Below are 11,712 nucleotides of genomic sequence, written 5' to 3'. Positions count from 1 at the left end.
CCCCTGGCACCTCTCTCTCTATTCCTGCTCCCACACTGCCCCCTGGCACCCCTGTCTCTATTCCTGCTCCCACACTGCCCCCTGGCACCCCTCTCTCTATTCCTACTCCCACACTGCCCCCTGGCACCTCTCTATTCCTGCTCCCACACTGCACCTGGCACCTCTCTCTCTATTCCTGCTCCCACACTGCCCTCCACCCCGGCACCTCTCTCTCTATTCCTGCTCCCACACTGCCCCCCGGCACCTCTCTCTCTCTCTCTCTGCTCCCAGCGTCCTCTCAGCTTCTCTTCTGAGCCCCACACAGCGGTTTCTGCTCTATCACTACCACTTATCGTCCATCACTGAGAGAGGGCAAGAGAGGGCAAGAGCCTGTCGCACGTGTGCTGACTGCCTGGTGAGGGTTTGTAGAGTGATGGGCAGGGCCCTGCAGTACAGCCCTCCTGAACTCACCACACCAGAGGCCTGTCGGTGTCACTGTCAAAAATAGGCATCCTCCCCTCCCAGCCCCCATCACAAGCTAAGCATCTGTGAGAACAGAGGCTGTGCTTCAGAGAAGCCTGCCCCAGATGTAGCGCCGGCCTTTGGAGGCAGCGTCTCTCTCACTCACCTCCTCCTTGGTTTTCACTCTTTTATGCCCCCAGGGACCTGCCCACTGGTTCCCAGCCCTAAGGGCCATGGCAGTCTTCGTGTGGGTATAAGCTGGGTAAAACGAATTAAGGTGGAGTCACAGCTACTAGTGGCTGATTGCCTATGAGTGTCAGCCTGGCCCTAAGTGCTCCGCGGCTGTTTCACCGTCTGGTGACAGCCCAGCATTGTGAGCACTGAAGGAAAGAACTGGGACAGGCAGCAGAGGCTCCCACCTGACGGCACTGAGGCTCCTGCCTTAGCACTGGGGCCTGGGCTCCCCTTTGCTGTAATACCATGAAGTATGTCAGGAAGATCTGTGCATGACCTGGTAGAGAGAGAAGAGATGTGACAAAGCAACTCTGGCCTGTTTCTCCATTTCCAGTGAGATGCTGCCATCCCTGCCATAGCCTGTCCTGGCCACAGGGGAAGGTGGGAGGAGTCAGTTTGTGAAAAATCAGGGCTCTGAGGGCACTGGAGGTGGTGCTGAGTTCTGCAGCAGTCAAGGAGTAGAGCAGGGCTGAGTTCCCAGCTGCTTGTGAGCATCACAGACGCATTTGCCAGCAACTGGACTCGGCTTTGCTCTAACATCTGCTCCTTCCCGGGGAGCATTGTTTCTGCCTTTGGCTGCCCGATGAGATCTCTGCATCATTTCTTCCCCCAGCTTCTCTCTCCATCCATGCCACCATGGGAGAGTTTAGGCCTTCTCGTTCCTGATTGGGCTGATGTAGGGCTGTGACTGTCACCTGTTCCCTCTTTCCTGTCTTCCTCACCTATCCCCACATTGTCAGTCCACCTTTCTTACCGCTGAATGCAAACCTGCAGACACTCCATGGCGTTCAGGATGGAGTTCAAAGACATCACCTCAGCATGAAAGGCCCTTTCAGGTCTGGCCCTGCGTACTCCAGACACCTACATGCTCCTGGGTATAGCAGCATGGGTCTGCAGGCAGCTTCCTAAGATGCCTCAGTTTCTGCTGGCTCCTGATGTGGCCTCTGTTCCTGTCTTAGGCCCCTCTTCCTCTTGGCAGTCTCCCCACTTGCCTTACTCTATCTCAGAAGCTCATCTTGACACCAGCCTGTCCTCTGTACTGGAAGCATGGAGCAGAGCTCCATCGCAGCTGCACCATGCTGCTGATGAATGGCTGGCCATCTCCTTGTGCGCAGCATCTGGGGGCACTCAGGTGGCCCTGCCGTCCCTGGGCCTGTCCCTGACACTGGCAGAGTTGGGGCACCAGAGTTCAAATGGGGGCCATATATCATGTCTAAATCTTCCAGAGCTTAAGTCAAGCTAGCACACTATTGATATAATACGTTGTGTCTTCCTTCTTTGACAAATACATCTTCAAGATGGAAAAGATATGTGGAGAGCTGTGGGTTTTATATGAATGAATGTTAGCAAAATATCAAAGACCACTGAATTTAACCATTACTGCACATATCTGGGTGTTCAGAGGCCACTCATGTTTGAGTAACAGAATCAAGACATGATTTATCAGTAAGTGCATATTTCTCCCATAACATTTATTATTTTGTTTTTATTCCTGCAAACCACTAATTATGTTTTATATTAAACATTTTCAGATATGCCCCTTCTACTGGTATTAATGGCCTAATGCAGTTCTGGCACGCAGCAGCCTACAGGCTGTTTCTGTGCAGTGTTAACACTTTTTAAAGAGTGGTTAAAAAATAAAATAATGCAACAGAGATGCGTGGCCATGAAGTCTAAAGTACTTACTCTCTGGCCTTTTACAGAAAATGTTTGCTACTTCTTGATCTAAAGATTTAAAAAATAAAACATGTCATTGGCCCAGGTACAGTGGCTCATGCCTGTAATCCCAGCACTTTGGGAGGCTGAAGTAAGCAGATCACTTGAGATTGGGAGTTTGAGATCATCCTGACTAACATGGTGAAACCCTGTCTTTACTAAAAATACACAATAAATTAGCTGGCCGTGGTGGTGTGCGCTACTTAGGAGGCAAAGGCAGAAGAATCACTTGAACCCAGGAGGCAGAAGTTGCAGTGAGCCGAGATTGTATCACTGCACTCTAGCCTAGGTGACAGAGCAAAACTCCATCCCCCAACCCCCCCGAAAAAAATATATATACACATACACACACACACACACACACACACACACACACATTGAATATTTCTATAAAAAATTTGAATTTAAGTAAATAAAGCAAAAATTACAATTTTTTCTATTTTCAGAAAATTATTTTTTCTAAATTATTACCAATTATAATATATAAAGTAGTTAATGTGAAATGTTTAAGTCCAAATTGTTTAAAGCTGAGTTTTTAATTTAAACTTTGAAAATTTAGTTAAATCATATTAATAATTTTATAAGAAATAAAACTATTGATAATTCTCTGATTGCTGACATGGAGCCTGAGTCTAACAGTGTTTTGAGAGCCTCCAGCTAAATTGGGGTTCCAGTGCCAGAGTGACTGGCAGCCCTACCCTAACAGGAAGTGAAGGGACTGGGTGTGCTGTTTTCAGTGCTCTCATGAGATGCTGTTTTTCCTGGCGGTTGGCCTGATGTCTCATTGTTTGACCTGTGACCAGGGTTCCCTCTCGAAACATGTGCATACTGACAGCTGCCTTGGTGGCTCTTGTCTGATTCATGTCCAGGCTATTCCTGCCTGACCGTCACTCGTGCCAGGAGCCCGACCTTGTGTTCTCCCGGCGTTTTAGGAAAAACCCTGCCTGGGGTAGCCCCGGTTCTTCAGATGAAAGGCACAAATTCAGTACACCACACAATGGGAATCACTTTCAAAGATTTTTACTTACAGATCCTGAGCTGGGAGGATGCCATGAGTCAGGAGGGCAGTCTTCTGTCCCTGGGTCATACAAGGCAGGAACAAAGGGTCAGGCACAGAGAGGGCATGCACCTACCACAGCCAATCAGCAGAACATGTAAGGGAATATGGTGGGGTCACTTTAACTGCATGGACAGATGCCCGAGTGAAAGATGCCTCTAGGTCCTCATCTCTGGTACTGGCTTGAGCCACTTGTATGTGGAGTAGAACTGGAAACTGTCAAGGGTGGCTGAACTCTGCTGCTGGTAGGAGAAAGTTCAACTCATATTCCTGATAGATGCTGAGGCAATAGAAAACTAAAAGAATTCACTATGCTTATGCAGAGTATGTCTGGACACACACAAATTTAAGAGCTATAAAAGTTGCTTAATATGGCAGCATATCTTCAGGTGCCATGTGCAGTTGTCACAAACATTGCACTAATTCATGTCTACCGTTGCAATAATGAATTACAAAGTGGATGCCGGTCATTCCTAGGAAAAGGTGCTTTGTTACACAACACAGTAATTGCATTGTGCCAAGAGAAAGCATCTGACTGGTTCATTAATTTGTCTTGTTTTCTGCCGGGCGCGGTGGCTCAAGCCTGTAATCCCAGCACTGTGGGAGGCCGAGGCGGGTGGATCACGAGGTCAAGAGATCGAGACCATCCTGGTCAACATGGTGAAACCCCGTCTCAACTAAAAATACAAAAAATTAGCTGGGCATGGTGGCGCGTGCCTGTAATCCCAGCGACTCAGGAGGCTGGGGCAGGAGAATTGCCTGAACCCGGGAGGCGGAGGTTGCGGTGAGCCGAGATCGCGCCATTGCACTCCAGCCTGGGTAACAAGAGTGAAACTCCGTCTCAAAAAAAAAAAAAAAAAAAAAAAAAAAAAAAAAAAAAAAAATTTGTCTTGTTTTCTTTTGCCTATGAGTGCTTCTTTTACTTATTTCCTCCCCATAATCGGACTCCTCCCAAGACAGCCTGGCCTCCAGGGCATTTGGATACAGTTACCTTTTGTTCAGGGACACAGGCCATCTCAGAGAAGCATCTCCCTAGGGCCTGAAGAGCATTTTTCTGGACAAGAGGAGGCTGAGGGCTGTGGGTTCTGCTGTGCCAGCCCTACATGCTGAATCCCAAGTGGCAGAGGCACCAAGTGCTGTCTGAGGTGTGAGCGTGCATGTATGTGTATGTGATGTGTTACCCTGCTTGCTCCAGGCCGGTCATGGTACTGTGCTAGTCACAGGCTGCATGTGCTGGTCAAGCCACCAGGCACAGTGGAAAATGGGGAGATGTTGGTGTTTGCCCCCCCCTTGGCTGTGTGTCATTCACCTGGGGCATGAGCTGTGCCCTTGCTCTACAGTAAGGAACAAGGCAGGTCAGCGTTGGTCCAGGACACGTGCGTTAAGAGAGGAGGAAGAGTGATCTCTGGGGGAAAGGGGTGTATCCATTGGTCAATGGCGTGCGGTTTCCTGTCTCTGCGATTTCACTGGTAACATCCTGACCACTCACCTGCACTTTATATGAAGTTGTTTTTGTCAGCTGCTGTCTATTGAGCCTCTGCATTGTGTTGTGTGGTAGCCTGTTACTTTTTGCAGTTTTATTTTCTAAACTATACTCTTTTATTGATAGTCTTTTTGGTATTAGGATTTCCATTTAAACAGGACTTAGGTGTGTTTGCTGTGGGAGATTTGTTTTGCTAGGAAGATTCACGGCTGTCATTCTCTCCCCTCTGCTCATGGTGTTTTTTCCATGGGTTAACTGTCACGTATCATTTTCTGGGTGGTGTGCTCTGAAGTCATTGTAGTGTTTGGGCCCCTTCAGCCTAGTTCTGCCTAACTGCAGCATGATGAATGAGCCTGAGGCAGAGGAGGAGGCTCCCTCGGCAGGGGCTGCTGTTGTCGCAGCTGCTGGCACACTGAAGTGAGTCGCTGTTCTGCTGCCCCGAGTGACTGAGGCACAGAATGAGGCTGGGGCCGGCTGGGGCTAGCATTGGCGTGTCTGCATGGCGTCGTCCACCACTGGGCCTTTGCACATGGGGACCTTTTTCAGCATCATGGGGCATCGGTATAAAAGGAGGCGCAAGAAGCGCTCTGAGAGGAAAGGTAATTCATTTAGTTTTATTCTTAAATGTGAAGCATTAGTCTTTAATGCAATACAGAAGTATTTCCTGGAATAGACTGCTTTGTGAATTAATCTTCTGATGCCAGTTACTTCCTATTTTCCCTTTTTAAGTGCCTTTTTTGTTGTTGGCATTTTATAGAATTTTAGATGGGGCACTTAAAAAGGAAGATTCAAAAACGTGCCTGTAAACATGAATAGAAATCCTTTAGCTTCAGAGTCTGGAGTACATCTTTGGAAAGATATTTATAAAACCTTAAAGTTTGTAGCTTTGAGCTACAGCAAAGGTTTTTCTTCCAGAGATAGATGCTTATATGAGATTTCCTTTGCTGCAGTCTTCATTAATGACTTTTCTACATTAAAACTGTTTTTCATGCTGCAGAAAGCAAGGCTGTAGCAACCATTGTGAAAATATTTCCCCTTTAAAAGAATGGAGAGCAAATTTCTTACATTCGGCACTCTAGGTTAATACCAGTTTTTAATTCAACTTAAAGGTTTTAAGTCATTAAAATGTAGATTTTTTTTCTCAAAATCAAATTCAGAAGTTGTCCATGACTATACACATCACAAGCTACTGGTTTTTGGACGTGCATTGCTGCTTTAAAAGCTGTTGACTGTTGACAGTTTTTTTTATTTGTATAATATGAAATAATTAATATAAAATTTCTTAGTGAAAAGATGTTTCTAGCCCAGAGAACAGCTGAACACAGGGGTGATCAGTGCCTCTGCCTCTGTGTCTTCTGGGCGCCACTGTAGCATCTCCCACCCGATGGGAGTGGAGCACAGGACTTCACCACCACAGGGCCTTTGGGACATTCTGTGGCAGGAGATGGCTGTCTCTTCAGGAAATAAAATTATCCTCTGTTTTTTGGTGTAGCTTCCTCAAAAGAGGAAAAACAGATGACTCTCAAAGTCAGCAATCTTATAACGGCACCTTGCTAATATAACAAGGGTGATGGCACCTCATGGAAGTCTGTGGGAGTGGGGAACCCTGACCCTGGTCCCTCTGGGCACCCTGCTGCAGGTGCGTGTGTCCGGGGCCAGGGACGCCACACCCTTGATGTTTTCCTGGACTGACGAGCAGTCTCAGGACGGCCGATCTGTGCGGCTCCCTTGGCCCTCACCTCAAAGGGTGGCAGCCTTGGCTTGTATTTATTTCCTCAGTTAAGCTTTAGAAATTGAGATGTCACTAAGACAGGCAATAGGGAGTAAAACAAAGGTAAAAACTAAAGGACATTTTTACCAGATACCCTCAATTTACAATTGCCACTACTTTTTCCATGGACATTCATCACTAATCATTTAAGTTGGGAAAAATATTGAAAAGTACAAGAATAATTCTGTCATCATTCTTTTAAAATTTACTGTGATTCAAACTTAAAATGTCTTTTTCATGCATTCCATAATCTTATTCCGCAGTGGGAAAACCACTCTCAAATATGTTGCATTTTCAGACCAAGGTTATAAGAAATTGAGAGGGTTATGAGGTGTAACAATTAAGGTCACATATTAAATGACTGTATTCCTTGGTCATTCCTATGTGAGTAAGTTCATTGTGAGTGTTATTAAATGGTATCGTGTTATATGTTCTTGCTGTTGATATTTTATAATATGCATTATCTTTGAAACTAATAAAAATGTCTTTGAAAATTATGGATATTATTAAGATTGGCTATCACATTTACACCAGACTGGCAAAGTTTTATAAGATGTAAAATATAGTCTGTTATACTGTATATTTTTAAGGTACTGTAAATCATGTGTATTGCATTGTGTTTTTTTTTTTTTCCTAAGATGGGTATAATACACCTTTTAAAATGTAATTCTTTGATGAAAACAATGTAGTAGCAAGTTACTGGTTTTAGCTGGCTTCAGTGGCAATATAATTTCAATGATTTTTCTCATCACTCCCGAATTATCCATGCAGTTACTCCCTTCCACAGGGCAAATAATTGACTGTTGACTGTGTGTGAGCCTCAGATGGATTAGCTTAATCATCAGGAAAATAGGGCTAAAGAATAATGTGCCATTTACATAGTGACCCGAGCCCCCATCAAGCAGACACTGCCACCCTGGCAGATGCTGCCAGCACAAGACCTGGGAGAGGCCTGGGAGCCACAGGGCAGGATGCTGGGGAGCAGTTCGTGCCCACACAGGGAGTGTTTCCTGCACTCCAGCCATTGCCTAGTGGCTGCTGCTGTAGCCTCATTCCGTCACAGCACTGCTGCTAAGTTGATGACCTGTGGGAGGGTGGTGAGGTGGGAACACAGGCAGTCCTTCACTCTCCACCCCCCATGCTGTCTGAATAGCATCCTATATTTCCAGATGTATTTCTTACTGAGCGTTTTGTTTATCCCACATGTGGTAACATCCTTATCTGTGCTCAGTCATGTATACACATGTGAAGACCACTGTCCTATGGCAACAGTTCTGAACTGTGTTTCAGTCTGAGGCTGGGCTCCCCCATGTTTCCAGGATAGGGATGAACAGGGTGTGGGGGACCTTTGTGGAGATAGAGGTCCAGATCTGGAGAGGCCTGCTCCCCCTGAGTACTGCTGGAAGAAAAGCCCTGGGACTCCTGATCCTCACCCTTCACAGAGTGAGCAGAGCCAGTTGGCCATCGGGAGAAAGCAGGCAGCTGTCATGCCAGCCTCCTTCCCTGGTCCCAGCCACGATTCTTACCTTGCAAAGAGAGCAACCCTTTGTGAGATGCAGAGCATGGTAGCACCTGGAGGTATAGGGTGGGATGGCATTTATCCATCCACCCACCTGTATCCCAGTCCATCTATCATCCATCTACTCACTTCAGTCCATCCATCTCCATCAACCTATCCTCCATCTATTCACTCATTCACCCATCTACCCACCTATATATTGTCCACCCATCCATCCTCCACCTGTCTACCCACCCATCCATCATCCATCTGTCCATCTATTCATCCGTCTGCACATCTACCCATCACCCATCTATTCATTCATCCACCCATCCATCATCCATTCGTCCATCCATCTATCCATCTATTCATTCACCTACCCACCAACTCTTCCATCAATCCATTGTTTCATTCATCCAACAAGTACCCATTACAACCTTCTGCATGCTGGCACCAGGGGTCTGGACATGCTTAGGAAAGGTGGGGGTAATGGAATGGCAGTGGCAGAGGGCAGCCACAACTTTCAGGCTTGAGGTTTGTCCTGGAATGGGCCACCTGAAATCCCACTAGGTCAATGAAGAGGGGGTGGATTTATGTGATTTGTTACTGTGCACTGTATGTGTAGTGGTGGGGAGGGATATTCCCCAGTATCTGGTAAGAATGGAAGGCACCATTCTCTAGCAATGTCTGCCAGGAACAGTGTACAGCAGCAGTTATGGATGGAAGGTCCAGATCTCCTGGAACCTGTTGTAATGGCTATGTGTGTACTTTTCACTGCATTTGTGCTGCTGGGCCTCACAGCTCGAGAAAGACCCTGCTGCCTGGGCAGGAGCTTCTCTCAGCTACACGGTGCATTTCAAGGATAGCAAATGCACTCTAGGTTAACAGTTGAAATTCTAAAGCAAATGTATAAAAGTATATTTGTGAAATTGCACTTGAAATACTATAGAAATTGGATCCAAAGCAAATTGTAACAGTTCCAGTTCTTATTGTAATTATAAGTGTTAATATTGAAAATAAAGTTTACATGTTTGTCTTTTTTTCCCTTTGATTCTAGAAAATTAGCTACAATTTTCAAATAAGCAGGAACTTAATTAGGTTGTGTCAAGCAGAGCAAAGTGGACCGTCTTTCAAATGCATTGCTGCTGCGTGTGCACTGTGAAGGGCAGAGCACCTTCACGAGGCAGAATCCTGTGAGAGTTTGTGCTCTTGCGTACCAGCTCTAGCTGTGATTTTGTTGCTGGGTGTCTGCTTCGGCAGTTCATGCAGCTTTCTAAAGCTGTTGCTTAGGTGTGCTGGGCTGAGGCAGGAAACAAGCACGTGGATCAGTGTGGGTCTGTGTGTGTGAATGTGTATGTACCTATGTGCATAGGGTGGGGAGCATGGGGGACAGGGACAAGAATGGCCAGGGGCTGTGACCACGTCAGAAGCAAGGGTGATGATGCTCTGTGGCACAGCTGGCCCTCGAAGTTACTCAAGGACCTAGGCTTCTTCCATCCTTAAGCTCTGTTCTGTAACAGAACGTTCTGGAGTCACCTTGGCAGTTGCCTCTAGTCCAACGGTAGAAAGCCAGGAAAGAATACAGAGGAGCATGCAGGAAACTGTGTAGGTTGTACCAGATACTGTGGCACACGCCACAAATTGCCCAGCACCCCCACAGGAGGTGAGCCTGTGTCCTTGCCCATCACCTCTTCCCAGCTGGTGTCCAGACCTCTGGGTGATCCCTGATCATTGCTTCGTTGGTCTGGCTGTGGCTTTTTGTGGCCCAGCAGCCTGGGAGTCACATAGGGGCAGGGTAACTGCAGTAAAATACACTCATTCAGGAGAGGAGGCGGAGGGCCCAGCCTGGCCCCGTCTGGCCAGCTTCCTGCACCCTGCACAGCAGGGAGCATCCTTATTCTCCAGACTCTGATTCTTCCCTGGTGGGGGGGGGGACTTCCTTGTCCATTGTTCTCTCAGCCACTGGCTTCATCCTTTAGGGGTTCTTTCTGATCATTGCCTCCAGGTCCCCATCTGAGGGTGTCACTGTAGAACACAATGAGGCAGCATGTGAAAGCAAATGGAACATCTGGAAGTGTTGCTGTAAGCCTGATAAAACACATAAGTTGTTAGGTGTAAAATATATATAGTATATGTAGTAGTGATAATAGGATGGAATAAATGCCTCAGATTTGCAAAATTGTGTCAGGGCTTTGGTCTTGTACCAGTAACATTTTGTGGCTCTGGAGATTTGGGGAGGGACCTCCCCGAGGCCACTGTGCTGCAGCCTCATGGTCAGGGCTCACAGGTCTCATACCTGTGTTTCTCCCCACTTCCCCCACCAAAGCACCCTGAGCTGTCATACCTTCCTCATATCCCCACACCTCATGGGTGTCCCTCTGCTTAGCAGTTATTTATTCTGCCTTTATTTGGGCCAGTTGCACAGTCTGCCTGAGACCTGACGGTATGCTAGAATCTACAGGGCATACAGTATTTGGTGTAATATCATGGAAAAGTAATATTAAGTGCTTTTGCTTGATGGTGGTTGCAGATGAGACTGCAGAGACAGTTTGTGGTGGGTTGGAGTGTGGCTCAGTCTCCCGTGGGTCTGCTCCCTTTCCAGACTGCATGTGAACTTCTGTATAGAGTAAGGCTTATTCGTGTATGTAGGAGGAAGGCTTAGAATAAAATTTATTTTTTCTCTTGTGGAAGCAGTACATGTTTATTGTAAGAATTAGGAAACATAGATACAAAATAAACTTTATGAAAAAGCAAAGGGGATCATCTGCATTAGTCTGTTCTCACACTGCTAATAAAGACTGAGTGATTTATAAAGGAAAGAGGTTTAATTGACTCGGTTCCACATGGTTGGGAGGCCTCACAATCATGGCAGAAGACTAAGGAGGAACAAAGGGATGTCTTACATGGCAGGCAGCAATGAGAGAAATGAGAACCAAGCGAAAGGGTAAACTCCTTATAAAAACATCAGATATCATGAGACTTATTCACTACCATGAGAACAGTATGGGGGAAACTGCACCATGATTCAGTTATCTCCCAGTGGGTCCCTCCCATAACACATGGGGAATTATGGGAGGTACAGTTCAAGATGAGATCTGGGTAGGGACACAGCCAAACCATATCATCATCCTTGAAGCCAAATATTTGAACAGGAACAAAGCCATAATAATCTTCCAATTCCTAGTACTGGAATTAGATTCAGAAGTGTTTAAGGCTTTGTATTTTGGCGGTGGTATGACCATGAGCTCAGTAATGCCTGCCTTTCCTTGGAAGGTGATGTAAGCATACAAGAGGGGTGGCTGCGTCCCTCCACCTTCATTGCTGGTGCCCAATGGGAGGCGAATAGGCCCCTTTGCACCTCTTACCACCATAGTCCTCTCCCATGCCAGCTCCTTCTGACTTCTGGGATTGTTTTACCCTCTGGACAGCAACGTGAACAAGATATGTCAGGCCAAGGGGGCTGCTCCTTATGGGAGGCCTGGCTGTTTTCACTTCCAGGAGGCCAGATGGGT

General features: G+C 46.6%; 1 protein-coding gene across 7 annotated transcripts in view; it reads left to right on the top strand.

The window, feature by feature from the left end:
• Positions 1-11,712, top strand: part of ADARB1 (adenosine deaminase RNA specific B1) — a 150,309-nt gene that overhangs the window by 73,677 nt on the left and 64,920 nt on the right. For 2 of the 7 annotated variants that reach the window (XM_037742013.1, XM_037742014.1), the window contains exon 1: positions 5,416-5,530. The exons of the other annotated variants lie outside the window; for them this stretch is intronic. In XM_037742013.1, the coding sequence (XP_037597941.1) occupies positions 5,431-5,530 (100 nt within the window). In that variant the 5' untranslated portion in view covers positions 5,416-5,430. Of the gene's footprint in view, positions 1-5,415; positions 5,531-11,712 lie in introns of those variants that run through there. 7 annotated transcript variants of the gene reach the window in all.

Source organism: Cebus imitator, unplaced genomic scaffold (assembly GCF_001604975.1).
Source record: "Cebus imitator isolate Cc_AM_T3 unplaced genomic scaffold, Cebus_imitator-1.0 Scaffold112, whole genome shotgun sequence".
Taxonomy (NCBI): domain Eukaryota; kingdom Metazoa; phylum Chordata; class Mammalia; order Primates; family Cebidae; genus Cebus; species Cebus imitator.
This window is presented reverse-complemented; position numbering and strand designations above follow the sequence as displayed.